The 21,274-nt window shown below is 42.9% G+C and overlaps 1 protein-coding gene across 3 annotated transcripts in view; it reads left to right on the forward strand.

Moving 5' to 3' along the window:
* The window catches only part of RNF150 (ring finger protein 150), a 155,241-nt gene extending 134,185 nt beyond the window's left edge, over positions 1-21,056 (forward strand). For all 3 annotated transcript variants that reach the window (XM_087736612.1, XM_087736613.1, XM_009468753.2), the window contains one exon: positions 13,014-21,056. In XM_087736612.1, coding sequence (XP_087592738.1) covers positions 13,014-13,132 — 119 coding nt within the window. In that variant the 3' untranslated portion in view covers positions 13,133-21,056. The remainder of the gene's footprint in view (positions 1-13,013) is intronic.
* The last annotated feature ends 218 nt before the right edge of the window (positions 21,057-21,274 follow it).

Genomic DNA, 21,274 nt, shown 5'->3' on the forward strand with positions numbered 1-21,274 from the left:
GTCATTTTGCACCCTGTGCAAAGTGCTGACCCACAGCCTGGCAGAAGGCACCTTCTGCTTACAACTGCCCAGCGGCACGCAAGGACCTTCCTGGTACAGGGACCATGCCCGTAGCGGGAAGCTCGCACTTTAGGAAGCCTTAAGTACAAAAGTTCACTTTTTGATAGGGAGCTTTCTGTTTGTGGCCGTGGTCGGATTCACTTCTGAATCAGAGAACTGGCCACAGCTGTAGGTAGAAAATGTTACTGATGGTGGAACTATTGAGTAGGCTGCAGGGAAGATCAGAGCTGGAATAATTCCTGTTCAAAAACTGCATAATTACCCTGGAATGTAAAACGTGTTGCAAGGTTTGATAGGCTTGTGAGGTTTAAGAGAAAGGAACGTTAGCAGCTGAACTCATCTGTCATCGTAGGATGTAAAAAAAAATTTAAATCTCTGTGGGTTGGTGTTGCATGAAGGGCTCTTTTGAAAACCAGCTATAATAGCTTTTAACTGACATCCGGCTGCGGTTCTGCACTGGCAAAGAGATGAACTAAGTAGCTGGGGAGCTCGTACAGCGAATGATGCTAATTGCTAGCAAATCTGAAAGGGATTATATCATGCAGCCACTACAATAGTGGAGAGTAGACTCAACTACCCAGGACATCCCTTCCAGTGCAAGTCTCCTAAGCCTTCCTCTTTAAGTAAAGAGAAATACTCCGTGCATTAAAGAAATTGTTCTACTGAAGCTATTTTGAAGCATGGTTTCTGCACTATGCGCCCTTTCTTGCTATTGTTTTAAAACAACATCATCACTTAGACTCTAGAGAAGATGAAAAATCTGAAAACAGTGCAGCATTACAGGTTACTTATTTTAAAGGAGACATTTATGGTAGCTCCAGCAGTTGATAGTGACTCATCTTAAGCGTTTGCCAGTGCTCAAGTGAAGGTCAGGGCTGTCCTTTCTGTGCGCATATGAGGGAGGATCAGACACAAGTACCGACCAAGAGTGCATCTGAGCACAGGGCACTAGAAATGAAGTGTACACTGTTTGCGATTAGGGTAAAATTTCCTCACGTAAAGATTCTGTGAAACTGGATATTAAAGAAAGCTTCCTTGCAGAATTTTTAAATAGTACTAGGGGCCTCAAAAGAGAAGTATGAATGCTGTAAGAAGCCCGTAGGAAGATTCAAATTAGTAGAATGTGTTACTTTGAAAGCATCTAGAATTTATTTTAAAAAACTACTGCAATTCTAATGAAATTAAGGGGTGACACTTCAGCTTGTCACGTTATTTTTCTTCATTGCTAATGCACATATAAATGGCTGAAATTGTTTCTTCTGTATGGAAAACTGGATGCTCTTATTCTATTTAATTGATCATTCTATTAATTCTTAAGTGGTTTACATAGACATAAAAAAATGCCTGGCTAACCAACTGAACTGTCCCCTCCATGTATTCAGAAAAATGTCTATTTAACGATGTGCCCATCTTAGCACAGCAGAAATAGTATAGCTATAGGGTACGGCTGTAGTCACCTGTTCAGGTTCTTACTTTGTTCCAATACATGCATCAGACCTGTCTACAGAATACTGTACTGTTGCTGATGCCACACCATCAAGAACGACTATATCTTCCAGTACCTGGGGGAGTTTGTGAGACTGAAAAGCATGCACTTTGCTTTTAAACAGGGGATTTCTTACAGCGTCGCTGAGGCACTGTACAGTTGAGGCTCCGTGATTCTGCTTTTCTGTTGTTGTTTTTACAAGAGATTTTTCTACAGCTGAATTGCATTTAAATCAATCTTTATCTTTTGAACTACAGTAAGTAGGTAAGCCATGGCCTATGACAAAATACGTAATTAAGTTGTCCAGTTCAAATCAGGTTGGACAGTCCCGTAAAGTTCAAGAACATACTTTCTCTGGGTTGTTGTGCTGTTTCTGTCATGTATTCTCTGTTTTTATGGACTTTGAGAATTGATCTTTAACCGACTTTGGTCGAATGTCTCCCAGTTTTTTGGAGGCATGTACCTGACAGTCCTGTAGGAGCATGAGCATGTGACAGGAGACTAGAAATGGTCAAATCCTGCAAGTCCACATGTGGCTGGTGGGAGGCAAGACACTGATTTCGCTGCGAGGTGTCGGGGGGAAGTGTGACACACAATGTTATGGTCTCTGCACGTCTGTTGTTTGTGGGCACCCCTTGGGTAGCGCGGAGGATGCTGAAGCTGTGTGAATGGGTGACCACTGAATGCCATACTAATCTGCCCAGACTTGGCAGGCATGGTGGTCCCACAGCTGTGCCCTGCTTCAGGCGTCGGAGCTGTTGCTGCGTCAGAGCCAGACTCGTTCTCAGGCACGTTGTTTCCTTACACTGAACAAAAAGGAAGACTGTTTTCCCCTTAAGGTAAAAGTTACACTGTTAAAATTGTATTTTGCTAGTGACAGCAGTAAAAATCCCATATCCGATACGCGGGTTCCTCCACCACCACTGTGGGATTTTTCTCTTTTGGCTTCATTACAGTGTGCATTTTTTTCATATCTAATGAGAAGACATCCCTGGGTGAAATTTTTATTATGGACATTTCTAACGGAATTAAATTTCAGTCAAGCATCACCATCACCAACATGCGTGGTGAGGACGGGGACCCTAGCGACATGCACAAAATTCAAGAGGAAGTGCTGGGCGAATGACTTGCCCCTTTATCCTGGAAATGTCCTGGAGATCTCAGGTGGAGCCCAGTGTTAGCAGCACTGGAAAGGAAGGCAGGACCGTGTGTGTGAGAGAGGGAGAGAAGATACACATGCACTTTATTCAAGTAATTCCATCACTGTTGAGCTTTTTAGCCACCTCCTTGTGTGTTTTCTTATTAAATCCTCTAATATATGCACAGGCATTTTTGTGATGTCTTTGCATAAGGATGTTCTTTGTAACTGCTCTTGAAAGTTGTGGATATGATTCCTCAGTAGTGTGTTTTGCTAGTGACCTAGGTTTTTTGAGAGCTTATGCAGTAAAAGGTATTTAAAGAGACAGGTTTGAAAATCATGCACATGCTGCCACGACAGACAAACTCGGCCAGACTAACATGAGCTTTTCCAACCCCCTCATTCCAAAATTAACAGGAGTCGTCTTTAAAGCAAGCTGTTGTTTTCTGTTACAGCTGTGTGCGTACTTGCAGTTGAGGAAGCAGTTCATAGCGATTAGGCAGAAATGGGCTTTTTCTGCTTGTCACAGCAGCCTGCGTTTCACATGAAGTTCTCAGAATTAATTGCCCCGTGCAGATTTTCACTGGCTAGTAGCCACCTTGTACATGAGCTGAAGCAGAAGTGAGAAGCTTCTAACATCCTTGAAGAAAAGCTGCAGTAATCTGAGATCTCTTACAGCAGCCTAGCCAGGCCTTGCTCTGCAGGTCCACTTTCATGTGCTGGTCTTGTTCTGTGCCCTTGGTGGGTTGCTCTTCCAAGCACCAAACGCCCCTTCTTGCGTTCCCCTGAGTGCCAGAGGTGGCATTCCCACTTCCCAGGAGGGCCGCAGTCCTGGGTGCCTTTGCAGGATCCTACATTTCTAAATTACCCCGTGAAAGGATGTTTCTTACTTATATTCCTTCAGAACAGAACAGAACTGAAGTTTCTCTTACCATTACATCCTCGCTCGTTCAGTCCAGCACATGATGTGTCTGAGTCAGGCTGTAATTTCCTTCTCCTTTCAGGCTCGCAGGAAGCGGAGTGCACTGCTGACACGGGTTTTTTAAATATAAATAAGAAAGTTCAGTCACGACAGCAGTCACCCGTATAGCCCATGGAAACTGCGATGCACACGATTAAATTGTGTGAGTATACTTCTTCGATGTAAAAGTCTCTTTATTATGACAGCCTGCCAATAGACCATATAGCGTATAACACGTGCTAGTACATACAGCATTTAACTCTACTTTTGTCACATACCTGCTGTCTCTTCAGTTATTTAAATGGCTGGCAGTGTGATTAAAAGTGTTTGCTCACTGCTCAAAGGATGTATGTCTCTCCACACTTCTCATCTTGGCTACTGAAAAAATCCTTGCCATATCCCTTACACACCATTAACATGACAAAGCATGATTATTTTTAACTTTATCACTTAATGCTTTGTTTTGCAGTAGCAGCAAGGAGCCCTGGTTGTTCAGCAGCTGCTGAGAAAACCAAGTAAAAAAAGTAGAGCCCATGCCATACCTGATGTTTTAGACATATAACATCATGGTACTCCAGGGACAGCTTGCAGATGTTGAATGCAAGAGGGGTTCCCTTCCCTTCCTTTCTCTCTTTCTGTATGTTTCTTTTCTGAAGTTGGCTGCAGTACTCGCCTTGTGACTGAGCCAGCCTGTTCAGCTGCTAGCCTAGCAAAAAATGTTTCCAAGGTAGTTTGCAGACATTTTTTTAAATTAAGTCGGTTCCCTGGGCAATCAAAGGAATAGCAGAGCTGACTCAGGATAGGTGGCAGGAGGGTGAGCTAGGGCAGGGGAGTTGGACTTCACTTCTTGGCTCTGTCATGCTGCTGGTACACGGAACTATACTTCAGCTAAGTCAGAAACTTGGTCTGCATACAGGGAAATTAAATGGAAGAATAATAGAAATGATCGGATAATAATAGCCACACATGAAGTGTTTGTAGTAGTGCTTGGGATGGCACGATAATAGTGATTTTAGTTCAGTCTGGGCCTAAGAGACATTTTCGTGGGTGAATTTGGTGAAGAGTTGAATTAGACTTTTTGTTTAACATGAAATGGAAAACGTAATTTAATGTTTCTTAGGATTCTTGGAGCAGTGTAGGAAATGGCAGGATGTTACCAAAAGTAGCTAAATTCTTTCAGAATTAAAGATCTTTGACTATTTAATATATTACCAGACGTAGCTAAGGTACTTGAGAATCAAAACTGTCATGTAGTTACAGCCCTGTGCTTCAGTATTTGTCAATCTTTTCCCTTTTTATGGGAGATCTCATTTTCTGATTTTCAATCAAATACATGAATAATTTTGCATGTTCTAAATAATAATAATTTCTAAGAGGCTGTACATTGAATGAAATGCATTCAGATTTATTTCTGAAACTTACTGTGGGTATCAGAAGAACGTGCTGTCCTGACCAGAGGTGCTTCTGGTGCAGTATTTGGGCACTGAGGATGGGCCGGTGGTGAACGGTAAGGAGGGTGTGCAGCGGCATCCCACTGTCCCTCTCCCCTTCCAGACAGTGGGAAGGCTTGGAGAGAGAAAGGAGAAGCAGCTTTGCAAAGGTTTAAGAGGCTGGATGCTCTGTCGTGAAGGAGGTAGGGTGGTTCTTGTCTGGCAATCAAACAAGGGGAGAGTGTGGGACTGAAGAATGCGGTCAGTCAGAGATGGAAGAAAATACTTTGTAGTGAATAAGACCAGATGCACAGATAAACTGTGAAGGACCTTGGATATGGGTATTGGCTGATACAAGAGCATAGATGTTGGTGCAAGAGGCCTTAGTGTGATGACTCAATTGACCGTTCAGGTAATCTTTCTGATCATATTTTGACTGAATTTCCAATAGGAAAAAAGGAAAGACTAGTCATGGGAAGAGAAAATGGTATTGCAGTATCTAGGCCACAGAAGGAGTTTCCCTGCTGGTCCCCGGGCAGGAATGTGATGAGCATGACCCATAAGAGTAAGAAGAAAGAGGAAAGTATACTGAAAGCAGAAATACTAGGTTTTCTTGTGTCGTACTTGGCAGAGGCATGTTCATTGTATCACAGAGAGGGCTGGCAGCTCCCCACTAAGACGGCTGATCAAGAGTTCCCAAAACGTCAGCCAGCCTCTCCTAGAGAGGACAGATCTCCAAAGTATTGACTCCTAAAATAATGTTAATCGTGCTGTGAATTTCAAAGGCTTTGTGTTCTGATTCGTGGACAAAGTCCCAAGGAGCTAGTACTTGCTCATTAAAGATAGATATATCAAATGAAAAAAATGCTTTGCTCTTCCAGCCAATCAGGTCCAACTGTCTCCATGCAATAACATCTGGTATGTGTTCTTTCCCTTTTGCTCAGCTTTCTGCGAATGTGTTTGCTATCTGCTCTGTGTGCTTTATATCATATGTCCTCATTATGTCCTCATTCGGACAGATCTTTTTGGTTTTGGGGTTTTTTTGTTGTTTTTTTTTTCAAGAGAGCGTTTGGGTGCTGATACTTTCTACACTGTTTATGAAAATGAGTTTAGTGGTCTTGCCAAAACACAAAATGTCTTCTCAGGTAACTGGTGTTAAAGTTTGTTGCTTAAGTACAACATGTTCCAAATTTAGGCTTCAGAAAACTGGTTGTATTACTAATAATTTCCCCTTTGTTTTTTGATGCTTGACTTGTGATACAGGGATATGATTTCCAGAAGTGCTGAGTACTTACAGCTGTAGCTGAAGTTAGTAGAAGACATGCTTGGGGCATACAATGTGCAGGTTAATGCTGTAACTGAAAAATCAGGTTTACAATGTCTTAACTGGGCACCCAGAATCAGTGAATGCCTTGCAGTCGTGACTCTCCATCTCAGTAGCTCGTGTCTAGAATGATGATGATGATGATGATGATGATGTTACCCCTTCGTACTGCAGGCTGTTTGAAGACAGAGAACTATGTGTTCAGCTGTTTTCCATTAAGAGATGCTGCTGTATGTTCTCCCAAAACATATATCCTAGAGAAAGATTAAGGGAAGAAAGTTTGTTGCCTTCTCACTCAATAAGAAGAAAAAACAAGTTTGCTTTTGGGAGGGACTCTAGTGTTTTATGTCATATCCAGGCCCATCTATCAAGTCTCTCAACTGCTTAGGGGTTTGATCCAGTTAAACACATTTTTGAAATGTTGTCTTGAATGAATCTTGCCAGGTCATGGCATTTGGTTCGTCCTGGTGTGCTGATATTGGGTGCTTTTTGCCATGTGTTTCAGACATCATCTGCTTTAACCTCTGGATGAAGCCCTGTTGCCGTTAGTACATTCACAGAGCCCTGGCTTGTTATTTATGGAAAAAGACTCTAACCTCTTCTTCCAAAAGTAGTTACCATGCTCAAGTACTTTTTTCCCCTTGCTGCTCAGATAAGTCTCTCTCTGATGCTAGGGAACAGCAATAAACTATTTCCCCAGTAACTTGCTCTCAATTGTAGCCAGCCAGACTTCTTCACCCATTTTATTAGCCTCTGTGTACAAAAAAAAGGTGTTAGTAACAGGTTTTTTTATAACCCTTTCTCGACAAACATATTCCCACTACTTCTTTGGCGTTAGAGATTTTATAGGCGTTTTTTCCGTGTGTTTTATTTCAGTCATTTTGTTAGTGCAGCTATGGCCTGTTCTAAAGCATTACGATTATCAAGATGATATGGAAGGAATTACTTATAAAATGATCCAATAAGAAGTATTGGATGATTAATTTGAGAATAATTTTAAGAATCAGTAGTATTTTTAAAGAAGAGGGTCTTAGCGATAAAATAAATGTCATTGGTACTGTTGTGGAAGGAGTTGGCTAACTTCATAGGACCATGCTCCTCCTCTCAGACTGTAAGCTGCAAAGCGATGCTGTGGCAAGGCTGCAAGAGGAGGGAGCAATAAACTCTGTAACGGTGGAGTGCATTCGTGGGCAGACAAAGAAAAACAGAGGGCTCTAGAAATGTCTCTCTCTCCCTGTCATAAATCAAATGTGATTAATAGTGTTCTGGTTGTTCTGATACTGGAAGCAAAATCTGGATAACACTGCTTGCCTTGGCAGCTCGCTGTGGCTTCATGCTGAACAGAATCCGTTTTGATAAAGGTCCCATATCAATGCCTCTAATGACCCCAGATATATTTTCTTTTCAGGTCCTCAGAGCTCCAGGAGATGATCACATTTCTGGTTTCTTCTGGAGCAAAATGTTTCTAGACACATCTGACTGGGGGCAATGTTTGTTTAGTAGAAGTGAGCCCCAGACTGGAATAAGATTCATGCTAAGACATACATTTTAGATATTTGTCTAGATCCAAGAGCATAGCTGTCACCAGCGATTTCATGTTTTGTCTTAGGACTATCTTCAGAAAATGAAGAGTTCTGAAATAAGGTATATTTCACAGTAGTGAGAATGTGAAATGAATAGTGAAATCAAGTTCCAAGTTCTGCTGTATATTTATTGTCAAAACAAGGTTTTAGACAGAGTCCCATTGTCTGCTGTGCAATTTCTGCCAGCGAAGGATGGAATAATAACTGATAAATTTTTCACAGCATTTCATTAGATGAAGAAATCAATAATTATTCATTTCTCCTCAAAGCTGGGCATTTACCATCAAGAACGGAAGATCTGCACAAAGCAAGATTTGTTTCTTGTGCTAAATGCTCGGCTTTATAGCTAGGCAAATAGGTTACACCTAACTCAGTAGCACGGTAGCAGCTTTTCCTTACCTGCTGATTCCTGTGACTGTTGCAAGATGAAGAAAACCATTAGCAGCTGCACAGCTCTGTGCAGCGGTTTAATTGTGTGTGGAGCAGGACTGAGTATGCTGAATTAGTTCACGGAGAGCTGATAATAAATGAGGGAAGGAGACTGACTCCCAACTGAATGGTTTATTGCTGTGGCCCATGTTTTTAATCCCCAAGAATAGGAGATTGGTAGCTTTAGTTACACTTCCAGTAGATGAATTACACACTTGTTGGCAGCTCTCATTTGACGTGTAATAATCGATACTTCTCTGCTTACTCACAAATTAGTGTAATAGCAGAGAGCTACCTGAAAGCCCAGAGAAGGAAAAAAGTCTGTCATCTTGGACAAACTTTGTACACATTCAATGGTGAGAAACTTTTGCTGTACAACATTTTAGTGTATCCTATTTTTCTGCTGATCTCCTGGATGCAAATTGCTTGTGGACCTTTTTAGCCCAGTCATGGGGTTTTGCGGCTTTTCCAGCTCCGTGAGCTTGGGGGAAATCTCAGCCTCAGGGGCAAGCAGGAGCAACTTTAGAAGAGCCCCGTGGCGCTGCCCATGTCCTAGGGACATCAGAGCACAGTGTCAGATGTGGCCTCCTTGGGAGGAGCACAGTGGTGAGCAGGAGAGAGGCCTCCATGAGTGCAAAACCACACTTCTATCAGCTTGTTCCTCATCCGTGAGTGGGTCGTTACAAGTGTATCTTGATTTGTGCCCATGCCTGTATGCTTACCTACCCATGGCAGATGAACGTTTTTGTAAATGAACTTTTTGCTCGCAGTTGAGTGCTTAGGTCCCTCCCAAGACCCTTGCAAACAGTATCAAATTCTTAGAAACCTGTCGTCTGACCTTTTTCTTGTGGAATATTTATTACAGTACAACAGCTACAGACTTACTCAAAGTGTTAGGAGTAGCAGCAGCGGTAGATAACTATTACTAGTGCGCAGTCTTACTGTTTTTAAAGCACCAGAGTAATTAGCTATTTTCATCCTTGTTTGATTGCAATTATACTCAAATATAAACATCACTTAATGAACTTTGCAACAAGTAAGGGCTGTACCACTATTATGTAGGGCAGTTCCATATCTACGTGGTGATATTCTTCCTGCATTACCATAATTAAATTTAAAGTAATATTGGCTAGAGGAGTTTATTTTATTGCACCTCTCAAACGAATGTGTGTCAGGGAATATAAGTGAGTGGAAAAAGTCTGTCTGGAAGTAGGCAGCCTGCTGTGGTGTATTGTGTTTCGCTGACATGAGAGGAATGTGGCAGTGAGGTCTACAGTTGCCTGCTGTAGGCACTAGCACTCGGGCTGAAAAGCGGCTTGGGATGTGCCTTTTGCTTCATTAAGCAAAAGGCTTTATGCCTGTGTCATGAGGTGCTATAGACACGGTGGAAGTATTGTAGTGTATGTTGTTGGACAGGATTGCCAGTCTCAAACATCTAAAATCACAAGTCAGGTACTCCAGCATAAAATCTGTCTGGAAACTAGGGATATGGGTTTTTTTAAACTCTATTTCCTTTTTACTTCTTAAGATTCGTTTATTTTTAAGTGAAAGCTGAGATCTTCACTGAAAGTTGAGATCCTTACCTGACTTCAGGGCTTTAAGAAAAACACCAAATTTCAAAAAACTTGCAAAAAGGTCATAAATATTCTTAACAGTGAGTCAGGCATCTTCTCTAGAAGCTGTGTGATTGTATAAGCTTTGTCACTGTAAATAGGATCTAAAAATCAGGGATGCAAAATGCCCGCTAAGCTCCTGGCACTTGCAGTTTAGTTGGGGGTTGCTTACCTTTAACAAATGTCACTAACTGTGCTGGCTCATGTTATTGAGCAGCTGGCCAAAAAAACCCCACCACCACAGTCTAGAAAGCCTGTGTTGGGGGGGAGGCTGTGGTGAAGCCATCTGTAGACTTTGCTGCCAGAGTTGCCTACAGCTGAGCTGTATCTGGTGTAACTTCTGCAGCCTCCCAGAGTTTCCTCCTGGGCGTGTTGGGGTCAGTAGTAGGACTCCTGTTTACAAGAGCAAGCATGTAACGCTGAGGGATGCATTAATCTCCTTGTGTTGTCTGCGTCTTCCAAAGAAACATCAGTGCTAACCCCTTGCTGAAAGGGAAGGTGTAAGGGCTGGTGACGTCCGAGTTCTTCTCCCCACTCTGCTGAAGCGGCAGGCTGTAGCTTGAGGATTTTGAACTGCTGCACTGTTAGCAAGCAAGGAAGGTGGAGCATTCATGTTTCTAGGCCCTTTCGCAGCGCTGGAAAAGCAATGCCAGGGCATAGGTGTGGGCATTTATAGGATCCTTTTTTCATTGTTCCTACTGACCTGCGCTTCAGTCCCAAAGACAACAAACTACAAAGCCCACACTTTGGAGAGACTAAGATCCAAGAATTTGAATAACTGTGTAGGATTTTTCATGTAAAATTCAAGTTTGCTGGTTTGGAAAGCGAGTGCTCCTGTACCTAGCTGAGGCAGTTGGTAGGTGAGCTGTAAATCTGCTTCTGTTCTATCTGCCCGTCTTGAATTCAGTTGAGATCTTTTTCTGCTGTGCAACCCTAGAAGAAACGACGATTCTTGAAATAACATTTCAGCATCATAAACACTTCTCATTTGACGCTATGACATTTGGTGTTGGCAGCTCAGCCTGCCTCTTCAGCATGCGTGTGGCTGTCACCATTCAGCCAGTCCTTCTTTCCTGCACAGCTAGTTCAGATGAAAATCACCCTTCTCTCAAGAGTGCTCCAAGTGGCTGTTTAACACGGCTAAGCCTCAGGAACTCTGTCAGGCAAATATAAACTTGCTCTTAGGTCAACATTTAAAGCATCATTTTCATTGTTTTTAAGAATCCTATTAGTTACAGAGGAATGATAAATAATCCAGTGGTCTGGAACCACATCGTTCTGGCTCAGGGAGCTGTTACCACTACAGATGATGCTTTAGGTCTTGGAGGTGCATGCGATGCACTTTTGTACTCTTGGATCTAGCAGTTCACCTAAGGGTTCGATGTAATTCAAGCCCACTGAAGGCTGTAGGAGATATCATTCGCTTTATAAGTACTTCCTCCACCTCCAGTGGAAACATTTATAGTTAGAAGCAATGCCTTGAAATGTTTTACTACTGTCATATTGATAGGGAAAAATATACAGCTATAAAGAGGTTGTGTGCATTAATTATTTATCTTGCAATCAAGAAAGTATAAAAATAATCCAGGGTGAAAATTGGGAAGGGTTGTAAAGGAAAGCACTAGCTCTTTCAGTTTGAATAATGCAGACCCCACTCAAGCTTTCTCTGCAGAACATGAGGTCTAATCCCAGCACAAGTAAATACATGGTTTGTTCTCTAAAGCAGATTTAAAAATCATGCCGCTCTTGAGAGGAGACTAATTGTGCTCACTTAGCTTCAAGTGAATAATTAAACTGTGTAGAGTTATTCTTTTCCTGGCTCCACTGTAATGTTTCTTACTTATTAATTCTTAGTTATTCAACTTTTAGACTTTTTATCATCAATCAAGCTCTGCTTCTATTGTCTGAAAAATAAAATATGTAAAGGAAAAACTGCCACAGATTTAAATACATTGTATTGTTACAGTATAAATATCGTCGTTGTAATTAAACCACTTGAAAATATGAACCATCGACTTTTTCTCCCAGGGACTCAGCCACCTATGGGATTTTTGTGCCTTTGAAAACCTCCCCAGAGATCCAGTGTGCTTTGCTTCTCCTGATTGTTCTTGGAATAAAATTAGCTTTTAGTCCTTTAGAATCTGTTGGCTTTATCTGCTACTAAATACACATGCAGTAATTGCTGTGGGATCAAAACAAAAACAAGTTACTCCTCCTACGCTTGTAGTTTTGATGGGACTTGCAGTTTGGCAAAAGTCAATAATCTGACTCTTACTGTATTTGGGATCGTGGTGGATTAAGGTAGATCCCTTCGGCCTGGATCAAGAACCTGCAAGGTATCTTCAAACCAGAGGAAAGGGTGAATAGAAAAGAGACTGGAAAAGGATGAGAGAAGGCACCTGAGAAGGCAGGTAGCCTGGTCCTGAATCCTGGGGCAGAACTACTGACACCCATGTTGCTCCTTCCAGACATTAGCCTAGCACCCTCTTAAAAGTCTCCGCTAACAGAGATTCTGTCACTTAACGAGGGCTTGGGCAGATTTTTTTCCTGTTAGAAATGTTTCCCTGATGGCCGTCTCGCTCCGCCAGGTGCCTGTGCCTTTGTCCTTGACTGGCTGCCTTCGTGGGGAGAGTGGGATGATGCCACGGTGAGGAAGTGAAAGGGGACGGGGAGGGAAGTGCTCAGGCTGTGGGAGGAAGGTCATGGAGATGAAGGGCCTGGATGGAGAGCCCTGGGAGGATTAGGAGGAGAAGAAAGTGCTACCCATCCAGGCTCCTTGTCATCGTGTTTCTCGCTACTGATGGCTTCAACTTTCTGATATTTTTGAAATGCTTTAGACAGATACTGAATAAGAGCAAAGTTTGGAATCTAAGCACAACCTCAGTGGCGGAGAAACCTCTGGGTCCCATCTGTAGAACTCAAAAATAGTAATACATTGACAGAAAGATGTGATCATAATGCCCTTTTTCTATCTTTTCTACCCTCACAGATGAACAGGAGCCAGCAGTCAGCAGTGATTCAGATATTTCATTGATTATGGCAATGGAAGTTGGACTGTCCGATGTGGAGCTTTCCACTGATCAAGACTGCGAAGAGGTGAAGTCTTGAAAAAACAAACAGAGATCCAACACTAAACTACAGGGAAAGGTCACAGGGAGGGACCGAGTCAGCTTTCTAGGATTTGGACCAGTCATGCACATGCCTCCAGAGCACTGTCACTCCTGCACACTCCATTCTGAGATGGTCACGAAAAGCAATAGCAACAGTTGTGTCTGCCTGGATGCAGTTTCATCATCTACATACGTTCATTTTGTTCACATGGGAGATGAACGCTTCCAATTTACCCACGTGCTTGAGAGTAGTCATGTAACTCTTCAGTGGCTCATAAATACGCAACTGAAATGACAGCTTGAGTGTTTTCTACACTTGTTTGATCCGGTTTTTGTTTCTTTTTTTTGAAAAGACATATGTTTGTTATGTTTTTTTGTTTGTTTATAGTTTGGTATGGATGGACACTCTGTTTTTGTTGACTGACCCCAGCTTTTTCAAGAGTTCAATCCAGAAATCTGAATTCCCGTTCACTGGTCACTTCATGATCTGACTCCAGAATTTATCATTGCCTTGTTGTTTCTGCATGAAGTATACGTGGTTTCAGAAGCATGGTGCACCAGCACCCTGCATTAATGTGAAGCCTGCTTTCATTAAGTGGGAGCCTTGGAAATGGTATATTCTGAAGGCCTTTATTTGTAAGAGAGCTCTGGATTAACAGAGATTGCTGAGATTTGGGTTAAAACTGCATTATGTTGGCTTTTACTTAGAGCTCTGTTCTAGAAAGTATCGTACAGTGTGAAGGAGAGAAAGAAAAGCTGAAAGCTTCACTCAGTCCTTATAGTCCTTTGCTACATTTCATGCTATTAGCAGTTGTCAGTACATTAATGGTCTTCCTTCAAGTCACAATTCAGTAGCTGGAAAAGAAGATGTAGTATAACATCATGTCATTTCTTAATTTTACAGACCAAAATCTGACCGGTAGGCTAAAGCAGTGTCTGAGAGGTTTCCAGAGACTGCTTGTTAAACAGCTCTGCATTACGCGGATGACAAGAATATTCTTCGAAAGGGTCTAGAGATGCTGATATCGGTGTCAGAAATTGCTAATGAAGCAGGAGGCAGCTGTTTGGAATGTTTACCTCCTAGTTTGATTTGGTTTGTTTTTTTTTTTTTCTTCCTGCGTTTCGCTTCTTATGTTTTGAGGGCAGTTTTTGCCTGCTTGTTATTGAACACAAGAGTTCAGGTGGTTCCTTGCCCTCCAGGGGCCCTGTCAACATTGTTGCAAGCATAATGGAATACTTGCAATTTATATATGCACATATATACCAAAATATTTTAGGTAGAGGGGAGGGAATTTGAAAATAAACAGAACTAACATAAATCAAAACACCTAAATAATAATGACCTGTGGTGATTTTTTTAGTTCATCCTGATGCCTGCTTTCCAGGGGAAAGCTTATTGTTACTTGTTCAGTGTACGATTTTGTTTTTCAGTCAGAATACTCAACTGTGAAGAAGCATTTTTAGCTTACTGTTATACAAGAGTAAATGGTTTCTGATGACAGTCAGATGGTTTGAATCACATTACTGCCTCCTGAGTAAGTCCATAGAATCAACAATTCATCTTACATCGAAATTTCATGGAGAGGTCAAACATTTTGACTTGATGGTGTCATGGCAGCATCTCAAAATGCAACTGTTAGGGTTCTTGCTGCATTTAATCTTCTTGTGGATTTACTCGTTAGATGTGGAAACCAACTTCCAGCCAAAATTGGGTTTTTCAGATACTATTCAAGAACAAATCTGTTTATAACTATTCCTAAAATTTTGGCTAACTTGCTTCTTTAGTACAGGAAGAGGAAAAATTATACTTCATGCTTTTCGGGCCAGTTAGAACTCAGTTCATTTTATAGCTTAATTTTTTCGATGTTCTTAGTCACTAAATTGCAGGGTAACTTTGAGGCAAAGGAGCACAGCCTAATCATCCCTCAAAACCACGATCCGGAAACGTGCCGTTCCATTTTTCTAAGCCATTTGAAAGGACATCGCTTTTTAATTAAAGAGATACAGGCAGCTGGAAATCCGCTTGGTTTAAAAAGAAAATTAGAGATCATTCCAGAGGGTGCAGTTAGGTCAGTCTTGCCAATATTTGTGGTTCTGTAATCGTATTTTCCTTATTCTTTTATGTCTTCTCTGTTCCTTGCTGCTATGGGAAAGGCCCACAGCGCCAGGGGAGCCGACCCCTACGCAAAAAAGTTTGCACAAGGTACCACATCAGCTCCACTTAAGCTCTGGAAATAATGCTGAAAGGGGATTTAAGTGGCGCTTACACCAAATACTGGCCCTTCACACAGGAATGAAATTCATCTCAAATGACTGCAGGGGAAAGAGCGAAGCTGGTTCTACAGTCAGGTCTCCCTATGGAAAGTACACACACTGGAACAATTTCTTCTCTAGCGCTGGAGCCTGGGTGCTACATGTCACAGGAACATCACGAACACGATGTCCGAGTTGTCCGTGATCCTTTAACATCCACCCGCTGCAGCCCAGCACGCAGGCAAAAACTCCTGGCCGAACTGTTTGGGTTTCAGAGGAGCTGTCGCAAAGTCTTCGTTTTGTTTCACAAACTTAATTAAGTTAATCTCAATGGATAGATTGACCAATTATCTCTTGCCATAGCAGAGTCACCCGCAGCACAGCAGAGCAAGCAAGGTCTGTGGAAAAGCAAGGCAGGAGGCGAAACTCCCAACTGATACGGAACTGGGTCCTTTGCCCAGCAAAATCAGTAAAGGGAGCTGTGCTCAAAGGGGCATCACACTGATGGTAACCGAGACCCTGCCCGTATTTCTAGGAGTTAGTGAAGGATTTTGGAGAGGGATCGCACTGTGCGTGCTCTTTTCCGAAGGATCCCATACTAGATGTGGTCTCTTGGGGTCCACAGGTGGCCACTGGCAGAGGCAGGCTGCTAGGCTGGGTGAGACGTTTTTACATATCACCATACTGTGGTGTTTCAAAAGAGGCGTCCCAGCAAATCTGGTTCAGGAGTCTTTCTGCTTTTGTTTTCCCAGTTCTACCTGCAGTTTCGCTCAGGAAAGATGTTTTTCCGTCCCTGTCCTCAGGTGTTCTACAGCTCTGAGCGCTGTGAAGCGATAACGAGCACAAAGCCAGGTTACACATCCCTGAAGCCAGAACTTAGGAAAGCACCCAAGTAAATGTTTTATTCCGTCCTTCTTCAGAGAAGCACTTATGACTAATTTTGGACTTGTACCAAAATCATGTTATTTTCAACAGGTCTTCTGTGAGCATAATTAAGCCCCTGTGTCAAATGGAAATGTTTTCCTATGGCAGGACCTGGCTGACAATATTCTTTGTATATATAACCTGTGAAATGCCTTGGGAATTTGCGGTGCTTCATAAATATTAAGACCCCCAGATGTATGTTTGTAACACAAATGAAAGCCTTAATTCTGCAGATCTTCATGCCCATGCACATTTTTGCTTACATGAGTCTCTCCACTGAGGTTCCTCGCAGGGTAAAGTTAAACCTCCCGATTTTCAGCTTTGGGCAAGATTAGTCCCATCCTGAGCATGGTGTGAGTCCTCAGTATTGCTGCCCACTAAGCTTGGGCTTCGGCATTAAATACGTTGGATTCAGATGCCGGGGACACAGCACTGCCTGTTCAGAAGGGAAAGCAGCCTTTAGCATGCAGCCGGGAAAAAACCAAAATCCTCTGGTGCCCTCTGACGAACAAGTGCTCATGCACATAACTGTGCAGGCTCGCGGCGTGGGCGGCTTTGCCGCAGCTGCCGCTGCCAGCCCAGCGTGGCCGGGGCAGAGGGGCACCTCCTGCGTGGAGCCAGCGGCCAGGGGACGGTGCAGCTCTCTGAGAAAGGCCCTCTTGTCATGAAGCTGATCTTGTGGCTCTGCGAGCTCTTCCTGGCCTGTCATCTGAGGCTCGTTTCTTTTCCGTGAGCGAGTCGTAGGTGGGAGAAGCATTCGCCTTAGCGAGGCTCATCTTCATTCAGGCTGGGTTGCAGGATGGAACTTGGACAGACAGGGACTGCGCTCTGAATATCCTTTGCTTTTCATGGGTTTCACTATACTGCGTTCCCAAAGGTCTGTTCAATAGGTAGGACACACAAAAAAAAATTTACATGGGCAGATTTTTGCACTCACAACCAACCTAATGTGTGCGTGCGGGTGTGCGAGGCACCAGCTCTGCGTCCCTTCCCCACAGCTGACCCATTCTGGTGGGGATGCAGACCTGGCACTTGCAGAGGGTTTGGTTTGTTTTTTTTTTATTTTCTGACTGCTTTAGAGCCTCAAAACCAGGATCAGGACAGTCATAGCACTGCAGTTCATTCTTTAAGTGTTCTATAGAATTAAATTGCCATGTATGCATATAAAAGTACAGTGCTATGACTATGGAAACTGTATTGTAGTGAAAACAGAAGCAGCTGCCATTTTTAGACTTTTTATATGAGGGAGATTGTGGCACTAAAGAAAAATGCTTTATAGAGGAAATTTGGAAAAAAAAAAAAAAAAGATTATTGAAATCACACATCATAAGAGGTCCCTGGGATCTCACTACTTTAATGACCCCTGGATCAAATCCAGAGGAAGTCATTGCAAGAAGGGCCGTACTTTGTCTCCTGTTGAGTGACTCCTTTGGGATACATTCTTCTTTTGTTAACAAAATGAACCCAAGCACCAGAGAGGGATCCAGCTCTGAATTTAATCTTTCTCAAAGAATATGCATTTTGTGATCCAAAGGTTTTGTTATCAAACCTGTAAACCCACCCTCTTTCCCCCTTGCTAAATAAAAAGAAATGCTTGTCCAATTTGAAAAATGTCTAGCTCAGAAGACCTTTGCATATGGGCGGGTTGCCCTGGCAGGTATCTGCAGATCACCTAACACTTCTGTGTACTTTTAGTCATCAGTACAACACAGTTAAAGATTTTCCATAAAGTGTGTTTCATTTGCCGTTCTTGTTAAACCTGGAGTGCAGTTGTCTTATAGATTTTCCAGAGTTTTGCCTTACAAACTTTTTCCTTTGAATATATGCCACAGCCCTTTGAGCGGATTCTGTGGTTAAAAGGCAAAGATCGGGGCACAAGTCTTTATATATAAATCTCTGGACTGCAAGTCCTTGTTGTGGCAATTGGTCTGTACTGAAACGACGACAGAGGTTATGTGTACCTGGGGGAAATGCCTTTCAGCCCAGGCAGCTGGGAGGCTCCCAGGCTCTCTTTGTAAGAGGCTCGTTCCTTCGTGGTCTCTGTCTGTGGAAAAGCTCATGACTAAGCATATAGTTTGAAATAAGCCAGGAATAGGAATTTATAGGCTGTGCAAACCAAGAAAACCAATAGTCATTTATTGATTTCTATTCGTTAGCAATAATGGACTTAACCATTTGTTGTTCTTGTGGATCCGCATTGTAGGGCCAAAGTTACCAGTTTGCTGGGAATAGGGGCCAGGACAAGGTGACACTCTAAACAGAAGAGGGAGGGCTTGGTTTGCTGTTGGGATGCATCCATTGCGCAGGACTGAAACGGCAGAGAAATCCAGCCTCTTCCTTCCCAGCCCCTCTCACAAATGTTTGCTCTAGCGGGAGCCTTCGTTGCTGGGGAAGGAGATGGCGGGATCAAACTAAGGCTGTGCCGCTTCCTCTCTGGTGTTTCGCGCTGCCTGTATCTCTCGTCGCAGGTGGGACTGCTCCGGTTCTGCACGGGGGAAAGGAGCCAGCCTAAGTTCAGCTTAAGGCCTTAAGGAAAGATAGGCCCAGGGGTTAGGGCAGCCGAGCTTCTTCGTAACCAGTGCTCACCGTGATTGCTGCTTCACTGAAGAACGCTGAGCATTGACTCATTTGGTTTATAGATGCAAAATGTGCGAGCGCATGTGGGGCAACCAGCGCGACAGAAATTAATGGGCTTGGTTAACGCAAGCGGTGAAAAACAATGTCATGAAATATTTCAGGGGCGAGGGAAAATAAGGGTGAAAGTCTTGTTTTAGCAGACTTTTTAAATAGGGACAATTGATCCAACGCAAGCGCTTCTTTTATTTTACCAAGCTGTTACCTGAACTAATTGATAGTTTTGCAGTTGAAAGAGAAACGCCAGATGGACTTTTTAGTCCGGATTTGTTTGCGTAGCAGATGGCAGCTGCGGGCTGGGACGGCGAGCGAGGGAGAAGGCTGCCCTCTGCCACGCAGCTTTCCCCGCCGGGCTGGAAACCCGCTCCGCTCCCTTTCTCTTCTCTGGCACTTCTTTTCCAAGAAAAAAAACCTTCTGAGCAGGAGCTATATTTCAAAGGGAGAAACAGAGAAGACGAATGAAAGATGTTGCAGATTTTGCATGAAATGCCAATGGATGAATTTTCCATCTGAAATTAATCTTGCCTTTCTCAACTCTTTTAATTGTGAATTGGTGGAAGTTATTTCTTTCTGGAGTGAAGGCAAAAAAAAAAAAAAGATGAAAAAAAGAAGAAATAACATTTTCCCTTTCTTGTTTATTTCTTGATTCTTCTGTGTAGCATTAAAAACAACAGCAAGATCAAGACGCTTGTCTGCTCTGAATGTATACAGTTATTTCGGATGTCAAATACTTAAGTGTTTTGTATGTGTACGTAATACCATCCTTACTTCTCGTTTCATGTTAGGAACCTGAAATGACTGTACCGTTTTATAATTAGAAATGTAAAGAGGGGACAGTGGGTGGGAGGGTCTGTTATTTTTATAGCAAGATGTTCCTTGTATTTAGTGAACATTTAAAATGGTTTTGTACTTGTCAAAATATGCATTCCATCCATTTCCAGAAGAGAATTATTTTTATTTAGATTAGTTTTTAAGCAAACCAAAAAAAGTGGCGTCCCACTTGTACGCAGTTCATGAACAGAGCAGAAGTATCCTGGTTTTTAGTGATGGCTCCAAAGCTTTTTCCAGCCGTGTCTCTTCTCACACGCAAATGCCAATGTTAAAAAGGGAAGAAAAATCTCAAGCGAAAGAAATACCATATGGATCAGTGCACAGCTTACCGAAATAACTTCCAGTTTGGAGACAATGGTCTGTCCCAGTGACGTTCTCCAAGGTAATCAGTCCTGCTCTGGGCAGCAGGACTGGGTTTACTGGGAGGCCTTCAGCCCTGCCCCTGCCTGGCGGGGCTGCCGGCCCTGGCAAGCTGCGGGGTGGCAGGGTTGCCACGCTCACGCGCTGCGTCGCCGGTTGCGCTGCGGCTCCCTCGGGATGGGAGCCTTTTTTTGACTGAATTCCTTTTGCTGGTAAGGCAGCAGGTTTCTGCAGGCTGACCACATTGTGTTTCTTTTGACTGTGGAAATCAACCCTTCTTCTCCACGTTAAAAAAAAAGTTCCTTTCTCCAGACATCTGTGCTTCGCTTTGCGAAACACCTAGCAAAGACCATGGCAAAATCACACAGTGGCATTTGCATAGGCGGTTCTTTTTCTTGGAGTTAGCTTTTCTTCCCCCCCTGCTACCTGTGACTTGCTGCCAAAACAGTGCAGTAGCAGTTTGTGAAGCAAGCCTTTTTTTTCTAGCGTTACTTTCCGTACAGTATTGCAAATATACTTTAACTCTTTGCTGATATTTTATAATGTGTACATCTTCCCCTCCAATGCACTTTATCTCTCTTGAAAAATGTGGGAGTCGGCTAACTACCATCTTAAAGGGATTTGCCTGAAATCATGAGGCACACACGTTTTATTTTTTTTCCTTCTTGCTTTGTTATATACTGTAAATGCTAAAGAGCATGGACAGTGACTCAGCTGGGGGAAGTACCGAAATGTTGAGGCTAGCATTTGGAAGCATTATTCAGTAGTACAACATGGCTATTTTTGTTATATAGAGGATTATAATGTAAATATGTGAGACTGTGTTATTATGTACTAGTAAAATATTGCAACTCTCAAAGTTAAGATGGTGAATTCCAAGGAATTTTATTGCAAGTTTTTTAATAAAACAAATCTGATTACTGTGTGGTACATATTTCCTAACAGACTGTGTAAAACTGGCATTTCCTGACGTGTGGAACTTGCTGATTGTTTCGTCCTGAACTCGGCCGCTGCAGACTTCGGCGTTCACCGGAGGCAGAAGCTATAGCGGGAAGGGACCCGAGTGGCAGCCCGGCCTCCGTGCCCCCCCTCCAGCCCCAGTCGCTGCTCTGGTCCCCCCTGTCCTTCAGCTTCTTTT

The sequence above is a fragment of the Nipponia nippon genome, unplaced genomic scaffold (genome assembly GCF_047370975.1).
Source record: "Nipponia nippon isolate SJK-2023a ecotype South Korea unplaced genomic scaffold, ASM4737097v1 scaffold_6, whole genome shotgun sequence".
Lineage (NCBI taxonomy): Eukaryota > Metazoa > Chordata > Aves > Pelecaniformes > Threskiornithidae > Nipponia > Nipponia nippon.